The sequence below is a fragment of the Histomonas meleagridis genome (genome assembly GCF_020186115.1).
Source record: "Histomonas meleagridis strain 2922-C6/04-10x chromosome Unknown contig_51, whole genome shotgun sequence".
Classification (NCBI taxonomy): Eukaryota; Parabasalia; order Tritrichomonadida; family Dientamoebidae; genus Histomonas; species Histomonas meleagridis.
The window spans coordinates 1,043,921-1,065,541 of NW_027150894.1; the positions used below are offsets into that span (position 1 = coordinate 1,043,921).

Genomic DNA, 21,621 nt, shown 5'->3' on the forward strand with positions numbered 1-21,621 from the left:
AACAAAAACAAAAAAGATAAAAGTGATTTGAATATCGTCATGAAACAAATCAAAATAATTAAAGAAAATAAAAAAACTGAAATCAAAGAATTAGATGAAGAAGTTGAAAAATTATCAAATGACATCCAAAAAATTTCGTTTTATTTCCAAACTCAAAACAATTTGCAGTTTAAAGGGAATTACGAAGAAATTTTGCAAAATTCGCTTCAAATTTGTAAAGAAATTCAATACCAAAGAGAAAATTTGAATGAGGCAAAAAGTGAACTGGCAAAAATTGAAAACGATAAAAATTCAAATGATTTTGAATTGTATTCAAAAGTTTGGGGTGCCTCCAAAAAATTAAATGATTTACAAAAATCAATCATGAAATCTAGAATTAAATACAGTGAATATTTAGTTGATTCTATAAAGAAAAGAAATGAAGGATTGAATTTAGTACAATCAAATATGGATATTGTTATCGATGATTATTTCGATTTATTAAAAGAAAAACAAAAAATTGAAAATTTTGAAAGTAAAATTAAACGGTTGGATACGTTAACAAATGATCTGAAAAGTGACAAGGCCAATTATCAACAGAAATTGTCGAAGGCGATAAAGATCATTCAAAAAGTGGGAAAGCAACAAACAAGAAGAAGATCATCAACATCAAAAACAAGGAAACATAAGAAAAGGAAATCAAGTAATAATGCACCTAAAAGTGCTAATTCATCTCCAAGAAATGATTTTGCTTTGACACCTTTTGTGGATGCAAGAATGAAAAAAGAAATTTTTGTTAGAGATATTAATCAAATATTGGACAAGATCGAGAAAGAAATTAAATATTAAAGTATTTGTGATTCATTTATATCTGAGTAAAATTTATTGTTTTCTTTTTTTCCTTTGTTTAATTCAATTTAACAATAAAATTATCTTTTTGTAATTTATTATTCAATTCTTGATTTGGAAGGTGTTATTTTTATAATGGAACTCACATTGGATATGGTATATCTTGCACGTTTTTATATGAAAAATATACATTCTCATCATGATATTATCAAATAATTCATTATTCATAAAGAAACTATTTAATAAGGTTATTTTTTGCAAAATATATATTATTAATAATCGAGTTGTATATCAAAAAAGGAACACAAAGTTTCGTTTTTCTGAGATCTAATAAAATGAAAAAAAATTATAAAATTATTAATAATCGTGTTGTACATATTTGCTTTTACTTTACTATCACAAAATAGCATTTTATATAAACGAGTTATTTATATAACTCAAATGCATTTTAATTTTATGAATTCATTTCATTAATTTTTTAAAAATATATAATATATATACAAATTATACCCGATATCAACTCCAAATTTTTATTAACTTTTTAATTATTTATTATTACAATGTTATCACTTTCTGCTACATCATCTTGGTTACTCATAGCTAACATAGAAACACCGAATGCAAGAGCATTATGCTGATTGATCCCAACTATAAGTTCTTTACCGAAATAATCTTTGATCATTTCTTTAACTTTTGGAATATCCCAACAATTTCCAACGAGTATTATATTATCTACATGATTTCGTGATACACGCACTGTATCAAGTATTCTTTTGATTAATATCATAATTTTATCAAACAAATTTTTATTGATTTGAATGAATTCTTCTCTTGTTAATACATATTCTGTTTCTCCAATAAATATTTTCAAGTTGGGTTGATACAAAAGTTCAAATTTTGCTGTTTCACAAAATCTTCTAAATGTGTTCATCTCTTTGAAATTAAGTTTTAGATCTTCATTATGCGTTTTCTTAATGATATAATCCATAACATTTTGGTCAATATGTTTTCCACTTATATTTATATCACTTTCTTCTGATTCAATATCAATTTTTTGATTTTTGGCTTTAACGATAGAAACATTAAATGTTTCGATTTCATATTCGATAATTAAATTAATTTTCCATTCGTTTGTATTATTCATTGTTATTGTTTTTGGAACACGAAGTGTATTTGTGTTTATGTTTTCATATATTATTTTTCCTTTTTTAATTTGTTTGCATGCAAATGCTGCGCCAATTGCAATAGTCACTTTGGGATCAATTTGTAGGAATGGGTTTTTCCCAAAATAATTTTTAATTATTTCATAAAGATATTTCGCTTGCGCACCAACAATGATAATATGATCCACATCATATTTCGATATAGATGCTTTTTCAAGTAGTTTTGTGATATTTTCAATTATTTTTTCACATACATCTTTATTAATTTCATTAAACTTTGCTCTTGTTAAATGGTATTCAATATCTTCAGTGAAGTATATTTTAGTTTGAACTTGAATCGAAAGTATTTTGTATGCTTTTTTACAACTTCTTTTAAGCTATTTCATCATTCTTGGTATAGATCTTAGATGTTCTGAATGAGTTCTTATAAGAATGTGATCCATTATATTTCGAATTATATCTCTATTAGGGTTCGTGCAGATATCAAATGCAATGATGTTAAATGATAAATTCTTTGCTTCGAGTAGTGATATTTCTGTAAAATCATCATTAAGTAAATCGTAAATTAAAAAGGTTTTCTTTTCTTTAAAGAGATCAAAATGAGAATGATACGCAAGAGCTGCAGCTGTTGGGTTACTAATAATTTTAATAAAATTTATTCCTGCATAACGGCCAGCTCGAAGAGTTGCTTCGCGTTGATTGTTGTTAAAATGCACTGGAACTGATATCACTGTATCGCGTGTTCTCTGTTTTCCAAGGTAACAGTTACCTACATTTAATAGATATTTTAGAAACTCACTTAAGACTTCTTCTGGTTTAAAATCTTGTAAAAACGGAATTTTGATAATAATTTCATCATTCGCTTCTCTTGAAATTTCAAAAGGCCACTCATTTCTCTTTTCCTGAATAAAAAGATCAGAAAATTTTCTTCCAATCATTATATCCAAATCATAAATTGTAGCACTTGGATTCATGAAAGAAGTATCTAATGCACATTTACCAAATCTTATCTCTTTTTTTAAAAAAGAGACAACTGAAGGAATACATCGAGATTGATAACCATCACTAATAACACAATAGTCTCTCTTGGAAAAATAAGCTATTGATGACTTTGAACCAAAATGAATCCCAAAGCACGCCATTATATAAAATTAACGTCCTCCTAAGTGACAAAAAATACTTTTATGCTTTGTTATGTTTACAAAATTTTGTAGCGCTACTTTTTTGATTCAAAACGAGATCTGAATGCTATATCGTATGTGTGAGAGTCAATCCAACACGGACAGATATCGGAACATCATTCTTAATAATTTACCCTGATGTCTTTCCAATTCGCGATTTTTACGACCGTTTATAGTATTCAAAAAATAGTAAACGGCCTAGTGTGGCCACAATGCACAGCAATATATTTCCAAGAAAACCCCATAAAGACTACACGAATTACAAAAAAAGGCCAATGCTCGAATGTGTTATAACTCAAATTTCAAGAGGATACCCAAGAATTTCTAAGATTGCACAAACAAGTAAAATTCCTGATTCCACACTAAGATTATGGAAAGATATATTAAAGCATAATCCTGCTTGGAGACCATGGAATAATGATCATGGAAGTGGTCATAGGATATTTACAGACATAGAAGAACAATCAATTAAGGATTTTATTGTCAGTTGTTTTTTACAACCAGGTTTTGTATTTACCAATGAAGACTTCATAATAATCGCTATGAATGCATATCTAACAAAATATCAAGATATAACTAATTTTAAAAAAACGAAAGATTTTTTAGTTTCACACCAATTTATCGCAGATTTTAAGAAGAGAAACCATCTATCTTCTTGAGTTTTACATCCTAAAAGGAGACCAAATGTGACTGATAAAGAAAAATCTAATTGGATCGATACAATACAAAACCTTCTTACTTCTGTTGATCATAGTAGAATTGTCAATGTGGATGAAACATGCTGGAAGTGTTTTCCAAATGGTATGGTAACTTGGGCAGAAAAAGGATCTGATGGAATATCGATCAACTTAAATTCTTCACCGAAGGCATCGATAACTGTGCTGGCGAGCATACGTTCAGATAGAACCAAAATTCCCCTTTACTTTATAACAAAAGGAAAGACTGATCTTGTAAAAACAACACAAATTGGTGATGTTTCACCTCACATGTCCACCCACTCAGAAAACGGATGGACCACTGAGGAAACGTTTTATGAGTATTTACTGTTCCTCCGGCAACACTTCAATGACGAAGATCCTATACATTCGTTACTTGACTCATATAAAGCCCACAAATGTCAATTAATTATCGATTTGGCAGAAACTCTGAAGATTAAATTATATTTCATACCACCCGGTATGACTGATGAATTTCAACCATTAGATCGAAGGGCCTTCGGGTGTTCGAAGGCTACAGCACGTTATCTGTTTCGAAAAGAGTACAATCAAAACAATGAAAAAAAATTTACCAAATTACAAGCAGCACAATGCATGGTTTGGGCATGGGAACACCTGCAACCCAATATAATCCAAGAGTCTTGGTCAATCTATGAATGAAACATTTATTCATTAATTTTCTTTCAGACAGAAAGTATTCATATTGAGAGAAACGGTTTTTAACGGTCGTAAAAATCGCGAATTGGAAAGACATCAGGGTACCTTGTTTTGATCGTTTTGAATTGAAAAAGTGGCGCGATAATATTTTTTAAAAGTGACTGGAGTATAAATTTTTACAACTTTTTCTCAAAACTAAGCATAAGAATCTCAATAAAACTTTGGTATCATTTCACCCAAATCATCATAATCATATTTGAAAATAAAGATGAAAAAATGTTCAATTTTTTTTATGCTTGATTTAAATAATGTTTTACATCAAAAAATAAATATTCATCTTCTGGTGTACTAAGAATGAAAGCATAAAAAAACCATGATTCTATATGTAAATTTATTAATGCCATTAAGAGGGTAACTTTGTTAGGTTACACAAAAGCGAGTTCATAAAAACATTAATCATATCCATGATGACTGGTTTTCAAAAAACACCACCGAGCTTGATGGCACTTTTTATGAAGAAAATTTAAATAATATTATTCTCAATTGTAATGTTTATATTTACACTTCATTGAGAAGGATCCACTTTTTGAAGCCTTCACGAACTAAATTAGGAATTTCTGGAAATGAGCATAAAAAAAAATAATCATGCTGTGGCAGCATGTAGGACATCACATTGAATCCATCTTTTCAATTTCATATATGAGGAAGACAAGAAATGGATCAATCTGGAAGAAAATATTGTGCTTGGACAAAGAAAGGAGACAAAAAACTCAAAGATTTAAGCAGCAGCTTTGGCGGTGATCTCGATAAATTAATGAAATATTGTCCTGATCGCTCTGAGTCAAAAAAAAAAAAAAAGAATGAACGTTAAGTAAAATTCTTAACTTTACTTCACTATTTTTTGTGAGAATAATTAGTCGGAACCACTCTCAAGAGATCAAGAAATCAAAGAAAAAAAAATTATAATCAACACGACAAATAATGAAGACGCCCCCAATATTATTGCAACACGCAAACTCTGAGCGCGTATCTTTATTCTTCAAGTATTTTCTTGATATTTTGATTTTAATTTGTACATTTACTAATCTCTATTTATACATTCAACAACTTTTAAAGACCGAAGTACATATCACAATGAATGCAATGACATCAGAAGAGCCAAGTATCATTTCTATGGATTCTTTCTCGTCGATTGAATACACATCAAAAGAACTTGAAGATGCGATTAACCAATTACACTTACCAACATGGTCACGAGCATATGTTCCATGTACTTCCGAAAAGAGCGAAGTTACATGTTCACAAGTTGTTCACTCATGGCGAGTTATTCAACAATGGGTTAATTATATTGGGGAAATTCCGTATCAAAACAGAAAATATATTCATATATTACATTGTAGTAATGGGTTAGGCAATCGTATTGGCATGGACGTCGTTATGTTCTTATTAGCTGTGATGACGAATCGAAGCATTGTCATCGAAGGGAATCATTTGTATCAAGGGAAAGTCATCACAGATCATGGAAGTGCTTATGACTTTTCATATCCGGTCATCCATCTTACGAATGAAACGCAACAAATTCTTTCGGCACGTAACGAGTTTAAAATCGAGACACTTAATGACTTTCATTCGATTAATTTCTTTAATCATTCGAACGAAACTTTTTATCTTCGCGATCTCTTATTTTCGTCAATGATATATGTCCATTATCAATTATCAGATTTTGCACTTCGACATTTCGGAATGCATTCGATATATTTCTTAACAAACTTCTTGATTAAGTATAGCGATGACAAATATAAATACATATTTGAGCTATATAAAAACATACCAAAGAACATTCGGATATTTGGTATCCATTTAAGGTTCCAACAGCCCGGACACTTCTTCACATATGGAATTGACCATAACATGCGAACATTAGTCCCGTTCTTGAATGACCAACTGAACAAAAGGCCGACGATATTCGCGTTCACTTCGGACAGTAAAGAAATGGAAACGGAATTCCTGAAAGTCTACGGAAATAACACCATTCTAACAAACACAATTAAGAAGCCCGACTTCGATCATGACTCGCCGCAAGTGGACGTGCTGTTCCTGATGTACGCAGACCAATGTTTGCTCACGTTTCGTTCTTCGTTCTCGTTTTTGGTAATGGCGTCGACTTGTAAGAGAGGCTACTTCATAGAAAAGGAATCGCCCGGTATATTTAGAATGGCAAACTCGCAAGCGGGCGCAATATCAGCGCTCTATCATAGACGGGATTATAATGATTGGCAAACTACAAGAAGATTAGTGCTCAATGATATGAACGAGAATTGCTATAGATATTATTTCAATTACTTTTTGATTTGATTAAAATTATATGTATGATGTTGCTGCATGTGGATATGTAAAAAAGATGTTGTTAGGAATTGTAAAATGTTTGATTCTTTGCTGGGGGTGTGGCAATTTGGCGTCAAACGATCAAAATATATTTCCACTATTTTTTAAGGTAAACCTAACATGCAACGATAAAAACCGATTCAAAAAGTGAAATCCACGATTAAAAACAAGGCGAAAAGGTGTTCATTTGAATACTTTACATTTCTAATATAAAAATCATTTTTTTGCGAAATTTCGCTCTTAAGTTTTTTTTTGCTCCTACGATATTTTTTAATCCTAATATAATCATACATTTTATACATTAAAAGATAAAAATTAAAAGCATAAATCAGGAAAGATTGCTGATAAATGTTGTATTTCTAAAAAAATTGAGCATTGTATTTGGCTAGAATTCTAGGCCTAATGTTTTTAATATATATATATATAACCTAGCTATTAATAGAACTTTAATAGAAAAAGAAAAAAAAAATGTCCCAAACCAATTTTCATTTCTTTCGAATGTGCGTTATTTTTTATAATTTTTTGAAATTGATGAAGATAATGATAAACTTCCTCATATTGTTTTTAGTGTTTTAAAAATTGCTGATGTGCGTGTTTTGATAAACTTTTCAGTCAAACATAGCCAGATCCTCTTTATGCCTAAGAATAAACTTATTAGTTATATCTCTATTATTTCTTGTGCCTATAATTTTTATCAAAGGACAACTGGTAAAGGAAAAAAAATCACATAATCCCTCATTTTTTACTAAAATTGCTTCCGACTTTTTGTGTTCAAAATTATCGTATTCGATTAACTATGTTCGTTGGAAGTCTTGATAACAGTTTATATGAGAATATCATGAAACTGAAATTCAAAAGTTCTCCTCTCTCTCATCAGCAAAGAATCAAAAACTTGTCAAGCCCAATTGATGATGATTCTGATTCTTTATATTGTGGTACCTCTGAAGAACTCATTCACAAAAAAAATTATTTGTTTAAGAATCTCAAAAACAAAATAGATAGTATCCCACAAATTGCTGATATAGATCAAAGGGGAAATGTTTTCCAGGAAATAAAAGATATGTTTCACAAAATGAATAAGTTTGAATCTTATAATTGCCATATAACATCGGAAGAATTCTTTTATATATTTCGGCTGCGTGCATATCCAGAGCTAGAAGAAGGCGTTTACGTCTTTCTCAATGGGGTAATTCATAATAATCCTTTAATTGCAAATATTTTTATTGAAAGTTCTATGGCAAACATTCAAGAGTTTGTTAATATGTATCGATCGCCGTTTTTCGGTTGGCAGTGTGAAATGATTAAGAATCTACTTAATTCTGGCCAAATCATATGTGATAGATTAATTACATTTGGTTTATTTGACAATCTTCAATCTGGTTTTTTAGCATCTTTAAGCCTTGGTCCCAACGAAAATACAATTGATTACTGGATAAATTTATTCATTTTATTTGAATTAATGATTCGACATTGTTCATATAACGAAATTTTATTCCAAAACATCATTGATTTATGCAAGAACGTAATTAATCCAGGTTTTTTAGTTGACAAATTAATTGGAGTTATTTCTAAGTCATTAGATTGTTTAACTTGTATTCTCCACAAATGCCCAAGTCTCAAAAGTGAAATTTCACCCGTTCTTCCACTTTTTGAGGAGGCTCATCAAAACGGGGCACCCCTTTTTTATGACGACCGTTTGTTACAATCATTTCTCAGAATAATTGAGATATTTACAAAACCTCCGGAGCCATATGATTTTACACAAACAAATCTTCTATCAATTTTATTTCAAAAGACATTTGAAAGCAAAGTTTTCTCAGAAGCTAATGCCTATAGGAATCGAAGTTTATTTTTGAATATTATTAGTTATAGTCTTCAATCATATCCGAATACATTAGACTTCATACTTAATAATAATATATTAATTATAAGTTTTATCTTATTAGAAAAAGGTGATTTATCATGTAAAGAGTCTTCTGGTGTTTTATTTTCTCGATTATGTGATCCATCAATTTGGGAACAAATTTCCGATTTTTTTGCAAATAATAATGTAATTATTGAACTCGCAAACCAATTACTATTAAACATTAGTAAAGAATATTCGTTGACTATTTTGTTGGGGTTTAAAAGCATCGTTTTCCAATTAGCGAAAAATGATTTTTTGGAAAACAATCCAATTTTCGAGCAGTTCTACAACGATGTGTTCGAAAGTATCTTCAACACAATTGGCGATTTTGAAGACGAAGAAGTAGAAGAAAGTTTTAGAGAATTGGTGCAAATGATCAGAAATAATGACCCAAACTATTTAGCTAACTAAAATGTATTTGAAAGCAAATTTTATTTTTTTGTTATTCGATGAATATTTTCTTTTGTAAATTAAATTTGATTTTAACATTTATAGTTAAATAAAAAAGAAAATGAATAAAAATTTAAATTCTATTTTCCAAAAGTATCTACATGTTATATAATATTAAGTTTTCGGTCTGTCGCTCGATTGTGTGCTTTACTCATACGATATACTTCTATGTAATTTGATCACTTCAGATACAAACTGTATAAATATGTAATTAATAATATATTATATTTCAAATAATTATTGAATACAATATCTTATATAAAAATATTATAATATAATAATGAGATAATTATTTAAATTTATTAAAAAAAATATCTTTCATATAAAATTATCATTGTCTTCATTTTGCTTCATCTTTAAATCCTTCAAAACAACTTTAAGTACTGTTGTACTTCGGGGATACTTGTTATAATTCTGAATATTGAAATGAAATAAATGATTTTTTTCATGTATTAATCATTAGCAAGTGTTGTTAAAGTATTTTATAATATGTTAACTAATTGAAGTTCATTAAAAATTGTTTTGCATGAATATTTTACTTAAAAGAAGAAGTAATCACCGGATATATCTCTAATAAGAAAACATTTATTTATAAATGCATTTTGCTTGTGGCGCGCGAAGTCTCTTTATGATCACTGGGTCATTGTAGTCGAATGGCTCTGCAGGGAACTGCACGTTCATTGCTGCCTGTTCGAAAGCCTTTTTCAGCAGCATGTGCTGGTTTCTGTTCAATGGAATAATTGTGGTCTCCAAAAACGACAAATTTACTTTGAATTGCTTCATCTTTGCGATGACATATGACGACGCTTGATATAATGAGACGCCGTTCAATGCAAGGATTTGTGTCGGATGAGAATAAAATGCCTTTAAAAGGACTTCTAGTAAATTTTGGAGAGACCGGACAACATCTAATGAGATCGGAGGGGTGCCAACAGGCGGAGGTTTTTCCTTATTTTGTTTTGTAAATTCTGATAACGAAAAGTTTCCTTCAAACATTGGGAAACGCTTCGAAAATAAGCTCCGTTCTTTAAGGTAGTTATTAAGTGGTGTGACTGGAAGTGCGGGTAAAGATGTTAATACTCGTATTCCTTGTATGCCACTTTCATATGAATAATGTAATATGAAGTTAGTGAAGTTTGGACATTTGATTGATAAGGTAAACAAGGTTGTGTTTAAATCAAGGGAATTCATTTGAAGAAGTTCATGCCATAATTGTTCTGGTTTGGCTTGCATCATAGAAACATAATCAGGTGTGTCTTCTTTTTGTGGCTCAACTTTGAAGATTTCATTAATCATGTCTTCAATTGTTACATCGAGATTGATTACGTTTGGTTGAGTTGTGGTAACGGTTTCGTTATCGTCTTCGGCAAAAACAAACTCTGTGAATTCTTTTGAATCGACTTTGGGTATTGTCGCCGGAATTTCTGAAGTTTCAGTTTCGCCATCGTCCATTTCAATGTCACTTTCGTCACTTTCGAATTCTTTAAACGGTGGTTTGATGCTGAGCAAAAGTTTTACATAACCACTAACATCAAAGCTAGCATTATTTTGTTGTGGATAGATTGCTTGTGCTTGTGCCTGTGCTTGATTTCTTTGTTGAGTTGTGTTCTCACCAAAAACAAAAAAAATTTGTTGAAGTATCTGATTAGCATCTGGCCTTTGTTGCTGATCTTGCCGAAGGCACTGTGAAACAAGGGAAACAAAAAATTCATCAACTTGCCAAGTTTGATTCCATTTATAATCAGTTTTGAGAATTTGAATATTGGTTGCATTTGGAAAAGCATCAACTAATGTGCATAACCTAAAGAGAAGACAGCCAAGGCCCCAAATGTCTGATTTGGTGCCAATCGTTTCTCCACGAAATAGGTCAACCATTTCTGGAGAACGATATTCAATTAATGTACTTTGATCAATATCTTTAGATGCCTTCATCCTCTCATCTGCTTCTTCTGTATGGAAAATAGTGGTAGTTGCTGAATAAAATTCACATATCTTCCAAGAACCTGAAAATAAAAAAATATTATCGGGACTAAGGCCACGATGAATAACAGGTGGTACATGCTCGTGCATATATGTTACTGCCTTGACGATGTCTGAAAATATGGAAACAATATCTTTGTTTGAAAGGCCAATTGATTGAAACTTTGAAAGGTAATTGTTTAAAGTACCAGAGCAAGGTTCCATAAGAACATATATTTTTCCTGTTTCATAAGAAACTGAATGTATTTGAGCAATGTTTGGATGTGATAACTTACTTTGTAATTCAATGCTGAACTTCATTTTGTCGTATGTTTCAAAATCATCAATTGTGTAGATTTTTAGTAAATGTTGTGATTTTTGGTTATCGATACAATTGAAGCACTTGCAAAAAATTGAATCTGAAATCTTTTCTTGTATTGTAACTTGAATATCACCAGATCTGCAAGTACCTCCTGAAACATCATGCGAAGAGTTTCGTGACCTTTTCATCTGTTTTCAAATAGGGTCCAAACAATTGCTTAAAAAAATTGAATATTCAATTCAAGATTTTCTTAGACATTTTGGATCAATAAGTTCTATCGTTAATAACTTTTGAAAGGATCGTTCATTTATTCAAATGTTTGCCTTTTTGGCAAATCAGTCCTTGACTTGGATAATTTCATTAAAATAAAATCGACCCTACAAAATTAAATGACCTTCTAGCCATTTTTTTAAAATACTCTTATATAAGAGATTTTATAAAGTTAGATTTTACAAATCATGATGAGAAAAATCTTGATTTAGCTCATTAAACTCAAAGATAGTTTCTATTGTGATTCCAGTTCAGGCTTTAGTTCATTATACTGTTATACAGTATATTATTTTAAGCAAGAACGAATAAAAAAATTTTATCGAATGTCACTTTTTGGATAAAATAAACTATTGAATGCCAAAATTAACGTACGAAAATTAACAGTTATGAAAGAAACAACAAAGAAACTGAAAGAAAATATTACAATACTTCAACAATTCCAAAAAATTGTTTTTGAATTAACAGAAAATAATATTGATGATTCGGCCAAATTTTTAATGGATTTATTTGATTCACAATATATTCATTCTTGCAATTACATTGTATATAACCTAATATATTCTTCTTTTATTTCTCAAAGCAAAGACTATAATATTTATTTTTCTCTACTAAAAACAATTGATAAGTTAGAAAATAATAAAAACAATGTCTTACATTATTTTTCTGTATATATTTTTGAAGAAAATTCTAAAGAAGCACTTTATCTGTTTGAAAAATTAGTTGAACAGAAATTAATACGTTTAAAATCGTTCTTTACTAAAAAAATAGCAGCTAATAAGAAAAAATATTTTTTATTGGTGCATCATTTATCAGATGAACAATTTGATAATAACTTTTATCTTTTATTTGGTTCTGAATATTATAATCGTTTGAAGCAAATAAAAGAGAATAATTGGGAACTTCATAAACAATTAATAGAAGAAGGTGTTAATCCGAATGAAATCCCAAAAATAATTCGAAATGATGAAATAGAAAAACTTCAAGAAATAACATCACAAACAAATTTTGTTTTTAATCAAAAAATTAAACAATCAATTTATGAAAGATGTTCATTTATTAATCAGGAAAATGTTACATTAATTGATTATGCAGCATTTTATGGATCAGTAAAATGTTTTAAATATTTACTTATGAATGGTGCAAATATCGAAAATACAGGTGAATATGCAGTTGCTGGTGGAAATTTAGAGATCATTCATTTATGTGAACAAAATCATTCAGCATTTATAAATGGATATGAAACTGCAATTAAATATCACCGAAATGATATTTTCCATTATCTATATGAAAACACAATTGATAAAAATTTTGATGTAAAAGAACTAATAAAATCATGTATCAAAAATAATAATTTCGAAATTCTTAACTTTTTATTAGATGAAAATGTATGTATTGATAAAAATATTATTCAAGAAATTATAAAAAGTTCCAACATATTTCTTATAAAGAATTTTGATCCAAAGGAATTAATTAAGTATTCATCCCTTCCTAATGCTTGTAGTACAGGGAATATAACATATGCAAAATATCTTCTTAAAAATATGAAAATTGATATTAATGCTCAAGGTATTAATTTGTTTTATTTTGTATTTGTTTTAATAATATGAGATATCTAAATAACATTTGGAAATTATTAAAATTATTTAAAACAGTACTCTTTGATGCAATAGAATCTGGTAAGACAGAAATGGTCAAATTGCTTCTTAAACAAAAAGGAATTGTTCTCAATAATAAAATAGTCAATTTATTTTAATTAAAATTTGTTTTGTCAATTTTTGAATATTTTAATATAATATTTGGAATTTGTTCAAAATTTTTCAAAATGAACTTCTATATGCATCATTTTATGGTAAATCAAAAATAGTAAAACAACTTCTAAAATTTAAAAAATTTGATATAAATTATGCAGATGTTTATTTATTATATAAATTGTTTTTTTCCAATAATTTAGAATTTGCATGTGGTTTTTGGTATTTATTGTGATCATTTGAAACATCCCTTATGATTGCATCAAAATATGGTGAAGTATCTACAGTTAAAACTCTTCTTAAACATAAAGGAATTGATGTTACCTCAAAAAATATTAATTTATTTTGTTTATAGTTTATTTCCTTCATACATTGTTTTTTATGAAAAAATGGAATTTATTTTGAATATATGAAAGCGCACTAATATTAGCATCAATTAATGGTTATATTGAAATAGTTAAATTACTTCTTGAACAAGAAGGAATTGATATTAATGAAGAAAAATTTTTGATAATTTTGTTTGATGTTTATATTATTAATTTTGGATTTCAATATCATTTTTAAAATTTCTCAAAATATTATGAAAATTCTCTTTTTTGGGCGTCTAAAAATGGCCATGTTGAAGTTGCTAAATTTCTTATTAAAAACGGAATTGATATTAACCATAAGAGTGTTATTTTATTAATATTAATATTTGTTTTATATAATTAATTTTTTAGAATAACAAATGGAATATATTTAATCTATATGTAACAGCACTAATGAATGCATCTTATAATGGGTATATTGAAATTGTTCAAATACTTCTTAATGAAAAGGAAATTAAAATCAATGATACTGATCTTAAATTTTTGTATTTAATATTTATTAATTAAATTTTATATTTTATAATTTAATTTGGTATTGATTATAATAATTTTGGACTGCATTAATGTTAGCATCATTTAAAGGAGATGTTGAAATAGTATAGGGTGTTCAAAAAGTCCTGACCCCCCCTCCTATTATGGGCTGTGATTAGTTTATAAATAAAATATTCATATAATATTAAAATATAGTTAATGAAGATCTTATATATGTGAAATATGTGATTTTTGATTAATTGCATATCGAGAAAAATTTAATTTAAATTTTGGTGACGCAAAAAAATTTGAGAAGAACCGTCACTTTTTTTCATGGATGCCGTCGAACAAAGATTCATTATTAAATTTCTCTTCCTCTCAGGAAAAAGATACAAAGCCATATACAGAGAAATGTTCACTGTCTTGGGAAATAATACAGTTCATATAAGTACAGTCAAAAGGTGGTGTAGAAAATTCAAAAATGGTGACTTTTCATGCCTTGATGAGGAACGTACGGGGAGACCCCCATCTGATCTTGTTCATCCAATTTCAAAAATTCTTCAAAAGCAACCATTTATTTCAGCCCGCTTAATTGCAAAGCAATTATCAGTGACTCCAAATACTGTATTAAAAGTTCTTTATGAGGACATGGGGTTGAGGCGCTTCACTAGGAAATGGGTCCCCCATGATTTGACGGAAGAACAAAAATTGGAAAGAGTCGATATGTCAAAATCAATTTTAAAAATATTAGAAAAAGCGGAAAAGAAAAATTTCATTAATATAATGACTGGGGATGAGTCATGGTTTTATTTTAATTATCAAAGTTCTTATATGTATGCAGCATCACGAGATGAAGTGCCAACCCGTACCCAAAAGAAAATTGACAGTGAAAAAAATCATGCTGACAATGTTCTTCAATGGAAATTCCCTATTATGCATTGATTTTCTACCAAAAGGCAAAAAATATAATCAACGCTATTTCATCGATAATATTATTGAAGAAATAATTAAAAATACAAATGAGGATGAGGATCAATTGGACTTAGATCAAATGATGATTCATATGGACAATTGTAAAGTTCACAAAGGAAATTTAGTTCAACAAAAATTAAATCAAATAAAGCTTAAATCCATTCCGCACCCACCTTATTCTCCTGACATCAGCCCATGCGACTTTTGGTTATTTGGTTATTTAAAAAAATATTTGGAAGATAAAGAGATAAAATCGAAACATCAATTAAAAACTCAAATTTTAACGGCATGGGAACACGTCAATTTTGAAGAGCTTCAAAGCGTGTTCTTGGAATGGATCAAAAGATTGAAGTGGATAATAGAAAACAATGGAGAATACTATATCACATAAATAAACAAGAATATCTAAAATTGTTTATTCATTGAGATAGGAGGGGGGGTCATGACTTTTTGAACACCCTATAAAGTTACTACTTAATCAAAATGGAATCGATGTTTCAATCAAAGATATCCATTTGATTTCATTAAAGATTAATATAATTATTTAAATTTACTCAAAAATATTTGGATTATATTCCAAAATTTTAAAACAGCTCTTATTCATGCAACTGAAAAGAATCATACAGAGATTATTAATTTACTTCAAAATAATGGAAAATAACATACTCAATTTTAATTAAATTTAAAATATTCAGACAATTTATTGAACTAATCTTTGAAGATAACCTTTCTTAATATATCTTTTTGCAGAAGAAGCTGTATAGTATAACGAATTTATCATTTCTATGTTATCATCTTCATAACCAAGATCAGCGAAGAAATCTACGCATTTATATCTACCATATAGATATGCATAATTCATTGGAGTCATAAAATTTTCAAATAAATATCTGAATCATCTGGTATTGAAGGATCACCACCATAATCATAAAGTAATTCAACACTATCTATTTTTCCATTCTTTGCTGCATAATGCATAGCTGTCTTTCCTGAAAAATCAGGTTCATTAACAAATGATCCTGCATCGAGTAAGAATGTCATCATATCCATGGAATTCTTGATAACAGCATAATGAAGTGGATAATACCCTTTCAGAAAATATAAAATAAATATTGTCTTGAAAATGTAAACATTCCATATCACTATTAACCATGATCTTCACTAATTCTAATTGATTCATATTGACTGCTTCATGGATTGGATATAATCCATTTTTATCTTGAATTTGTTCTATCTCACTATCACAAAGCCATTTTAACAATTCACTATTGTTATTTAGTACAGCTTGATGAAAGATTGTTGTATAAAAATAGGAAAAAACTCCAAAAAAATTTAATAAACATTATCATCATATTGATTTGGATCAATTCCTGTTCGAATTATGAAATCTAACATACTTAAATTTCCTTTTTTAGCTGCTAAATGAAGTGGACGTATTCCATTATAATTGAAATGATTGGTATTCCCGCCATTTGCCCATATATATTTACATACAGGAAGATTGTTATGTTTAATGGCATAATATAATGGTGTACGATTTTTATTATCTTCAAAAAACATATCATAGCCTAATGTACAAAGAAAAGTAAACAATTGTATATCACTTCCTCGCGCTGCATAATGTAGGAGTGATTGAAATAAAATGAAAGAACGCCATGATCATCAACATGTTGTATATCTGAATGATTTCCTAGAAGATACATAGTACACTTGAAAGCATTAAAATAAACCACTAAGTCTATGAGATATGGATTGAACTTCAGAAACTTTAATGAAGGATCTGATTTTGGATCAATTAAGATCAAATTTGGCTCAAAGTATTCTTTCAATATTTTCTTAAATTTTTTAACATTGTCGTTGTGCATTGATTGGATTAACTCGTTGGCATTCTCGATATTGATTCTTTTGCTCATTTTGAAATAAATGGTGAACTGTTGAACATGAAGGAAACTCAACAGAAAATTGAATTCAAAATTTCTTTTTTTCAATTGTTTATTCGTTAGATGGCTACAAATTTTTGAATGATTGGTCAGTGGGTTCTTTAAGTGATCTTGTATCTTGATAACATCAATTTAATAAATAATTTTGTTAATGAAGGAGTCAATCAGAATGAAAATGTGAGAAATGCATTCAATAATTTGCATTATTTTTTGGATCAATTTAATGACTTTGTTAGAAAAAAGAAAGGACATCAAACCCATGCCACAAAGTATAAAATAAACAAAACTTTAATTTGCTAAAATCTTATCGAAACAAGTTTCATCATTGAACAATTTGTAAAACAACGACCGTTAAAAACTTGAACATGCTTAAAAATTAATTCATAGCTTTACTTGCCCTACATGGTGAGCTAAATTGATCAATGATAACTAAAGCATCAACATATGATAAATGGTTCATTGATTCAAATCAGTTCCTACAATTTGCTGTACATCTGAAAGATCCATCTTATGTAGGTCCAGTTGTTGATAAATTTAAAAAGTTAGCAATTGGCACAAGATTGAAATTAGATGGCGATAACTTTATTCCCCATGAACAATCGCCAGAGGTATATAGATTGCCAGATGGTTTTAAAAATTTAAGGGAAGCTTCTTTATATATGGAAATACATTACACGCCTGAAACTAGTCGAACACTGGCCACAATTGGTGCCAACAGCGACACTGTTGTTCTTAACTCACATCATTCCATAAGTGATGGTGGTTGTTTACTTAATATGTTTAATACCATAAGTGATAATCTTTATTTTGATATTCCTTCACGTTACATAATGGTGTTGAAATCTTCCAAGAAGAATTTTCCAAATCCACATTAATTCCAGTTAATGATGTTAACAATTCAACATTAACACGATTCTTTAGCAAAGACCCTACGTTTCTAACCTCATATCCATTTTTCCATCGCACCTATGATAAGTCAAATCTTGAATCTCTTCAATGTTATGATGAAACCCTAAAACGTCCAACTGGTTTATCTGATTCATTGTATGCCCAATTGATATTAACAGCATCCGCATATGAAGGCCGCTTCAAAGAAGTCGGCGTCAAAACGATAATGAATTTGCGACCGTTTATGAAGGGCACCCCGACTTTTGAAAACGGTTGTGTGATGTCGATAGTTCCCATCACAGCAAATGTTACATTAAAATCAACAGTCAAAGAGCTCATGAAGCAAACACGTGAATGTTATAATAATCATTTGAAACTTAAAACATATTATGGATTTCTGAAATCACTTAACATTCAGCCTGATTTAAATAACCAGGTTCCGGGGATAATGATGTTGCTTACTAACATTGGGCAATTTAAGCTTGGAGGACCTTTCGATGATGTATGGATTCAATGCTCATCGACAAATCAGGGAATTTCTAAGCAACTAACTTTGGTACACTTCGGAATTAGCGGTGAAGGTAAAAACGAAACGGTAAGCGAAATTATGTACACGCCAAACCAAATTAGTTTACGAGAGGCAAATTTGTTCTCCAAGTCAATTCACTTCGGATTAGAAAACATTAAACTAAGCGATACTATTGAAGTAGCGCTCGACAAAATGAGAATGTTCCAAAATAATTATATGAAAAATGAATATCCAAAATTTTTAATAAATAAAAACTAATTTAATAGAATACATAATGTTTACGTTTTCTTTGGAACAAATTTATTGTGTTGTATTGAGATAATAATTAAATCAAAAAGTTGTATTTAATCTGAAAAACTCTGGAAATAGTTTTTTTTTAGGGTTAAAGTTATTAGCTATTATATTACCATTGATATATTTAATAAACAAAAAATAATGTTTGATATGTTGTTTATTGAAAGCAAATTAATAAGTGTCTTATGTCATAAGCTTACCTGGCCTTAGCCCTCATTTGCCTCCTCTTTCTTTTGAGTCTCCGCATTCTTTTCTTCAACCACTTTCCACGCATTCTTACTAAAGGACGACCAAACCGGCAATAACCGCAGTAAATTGGGAAATATATAAACTACACAATATTTTCTGGCACCCCCTTAGTGTAAACGTTCGCGTCGATAATTAAAAGAAACGATATATTTTTTCACTTGACAACGACAAGATTCTTCTGTTAAAAACGATTCTTCATCATTGAATTTTGCAAGCTTGCAATTATTTTTCGATGATAAGTGTTAATATTAATCATATTAGCACTTATAATTATAACAGCAAAGGAGGCAAAAGTTCTAGAAGTCAAACTATCGAGCAGAAATGCTTACTTCACTCGAAAAATATATAAATAATTTTATTCATCATTATTAACAAAAATGGCAATGTTGAAATAGTTAAATTGATTCTTACACAAAAAGGATTTGATTTAAGTTCTAAAGAAATTTTTTTGTTGCAAATGAAATTTATTGAAAATATTTTATAGAATTTATAATCTTTACTTCAAGCAGGACTTATAATGGCATAGAAGGAAGGCTTTACAGAAATAGCTAAACTTCATAATGAAGCATGAATATGAAAATTAAACAATTTATTGATCAATAAAAATTATTTTTCAATTATAACAACTCCAAAAATTGAAAAAATTAATTTATAAATTTTTTTATGCTTAAAAATAAAAATGTATTTCTATTTTTGTTTATAATGGTTCATCTGATGCATCTCCAGATGAAGATGATTGCTCTAAGCAATCAAAATGATTCTGTTCGTTTTGTTTTGCAGAATTTTGTGTTTCCAAATCTGTCGACAAAAGGCGCTCAAACAAATCATCCGAATGTTGTTGTTGCTGCTGTACAACAGATGGATGTGGGGTGTGACTGGACACATTCAGTGGCGGAAGATTAAACAAGTCATATGTTTGTGTCTCATTGTCAACTTTAAGTATTTCAGCATGTTGAAAATTATGCCTACTTCTCCTTTTATGCCGACGTGACTCATTCTTCTTTATATACTCACGCATGAAATCACATTCAATGATTTGATCCAAGCTATTAAATAGATCCTTAATCGATGAAATTTTAAAATCAAACTCAGGCGGTTTGACGATAGATGTAACCTTCTCAAAAATATTAAAGCGCTCGAGAACAAATGTAATAGCAAGCTCAAGCCATTCATCATCACGTATATCACTGTGACCACCATGGAACGAAATAAGGTATTTGATAGGACTAATGCAATTTTGGAAAAGTTCGATGCCATGGAAAAAAGGAATAAATTCGTCTGTTTCACTGTGCCCAAAAATAGTTGGACAATCAAGAATTTTAACAGACTCAATTGGAGAATATGATGGATCAAAATTTGTGTTATTATGAATGAAAAACTCTGCAGCAGGTACAAATTCGGATGGAAGATTGAATTCTTCTGAGTAGTGCTGAAGTAGGTCAGTTATTGAGGAATATGATGAATCTGATACTTTTCCAACAATAAGTGAACTGCTTGCTAGAAGTATAGATGCAGCACCAAAAGATCTCCCCCAAATTACAAATGGCCCTAAGTTATAAGAACTTTGGAGAAAATCAATGGAATCCTCAATTATTTTCTTTTCTTCAGAACCATATGAAATATACCCACTCTTAGAATAACAGTATTGCATTTCAATACAAAATAGATAAATGTCATGATTACAAATATTTTGCATAAGATATTGTCCTTCTAATTGATTCGAACAAATTCCATGAACATAAAAAAGACATGGACCTCCATCATTTGGTCCTTTTTTAGATGTGTGATACAATGATCCAATAATTTGTCTTTTATCTTTGGTTTGGGAATTTATGTTATGTCTTAAAAAAGTTTTTGTTTTGTCTCCATCAAAACGAAGTGGTATTTCATCTGGGTTGCATTTTCTTTGAGGTGGTTTTAATATAGCTGTGAGAATTTTTTGAGGAATTTGTTCTTGCTTCATGTTGTTCTGAAGACGTTTATTAATTTTCTGAAGTTTATTTCATAAAGTGCCATCTTCCAATAAAATCAAAAAATGTCTGCTGGAAATATCGAATGTCACATATTTCAAGAACCTAAGAATGAGGCTTTAATGAAAGGACTCGATCTATTCCTGAGCCAGGACAAAAATTCTATACAGGAATTGGAAAAATTAATTGAAGTAACAAATGTTGTAGATAATCAAAGATCAGGGCACCAAAGCAACAAAGCCAAAAAAGACAAAAGGCAAAGACGCTAAAATCATAGGAATTAAATTTCAAAAAAAAAAAAAGATTATTTCAATTTTTCAAAAAATAAATTCACACATCTCTTGTTCAATTTAGA

General features: G+C 29.4%; 3 protein-coding genes across 3 annotated transcripts; 1 reads left to right on the forward strand and 2 right to left on the reverse strand.

The window, feature by feature from the left end:
• Positions 1 to 5,526: 5,526 nt before the first annotated feature.
• GO595_007232 (uncharacterized protein) lies at positions 5,527 to 6,900 on the forward strand (the record flags this gene model as incomplete). Its single annotated transcript, XM_067920674.1, has 1 exon — positions 5,527 to 6,900. The coding sequence occupies one exon, from the start codon at positions 5,527 to 5,529 to the stop codon at positions 6,898 to 6,900; it is 1,374 nt and encodes a 457-aa protein (XP_067772751.1).
• Positions 6,901 to 9,871: 2,971 nt separating this feature from the next.
• GO595_007233 (CAMK family protein kinase) lies at positions 9,872 to 11,755 on the reverse strand (the record flags this gene model as incomplete). Its single annotated transcript, XM_067920675.1, has 1 exon — positions 9,872 to 11,755. The coding sequence occupies one exon, from the start codon at positions 11,753 to 11,755 to the stop codon at positions 9,872 to 9,874; it is 1,884 nt and encodes a 627-aa protein (XP_067772752.1).
• An 8,238-nt stretch (positions 11,756 to 19,993) lies between these two features.
• Positions 19,994 to 21,259, reverse strand: GO595_007234 (Clan SC, family S9, unassigned serine peptidase; the record flags this gene model as incomplete). Its single annotated transcript, XM_067920676.1, has 1 exon — positions 19,994 to 21,259. One exon carries the CDS (start codon positions 21,257 to 21,259, stop codon positions 19,994 to 19,996), a length of 1,266 nt encoding a protein of 421 aa, XP_067772753.1.
• Between the last annotated feature and the right edge of the window lie 362 nt (positions 21,260 to 21,621).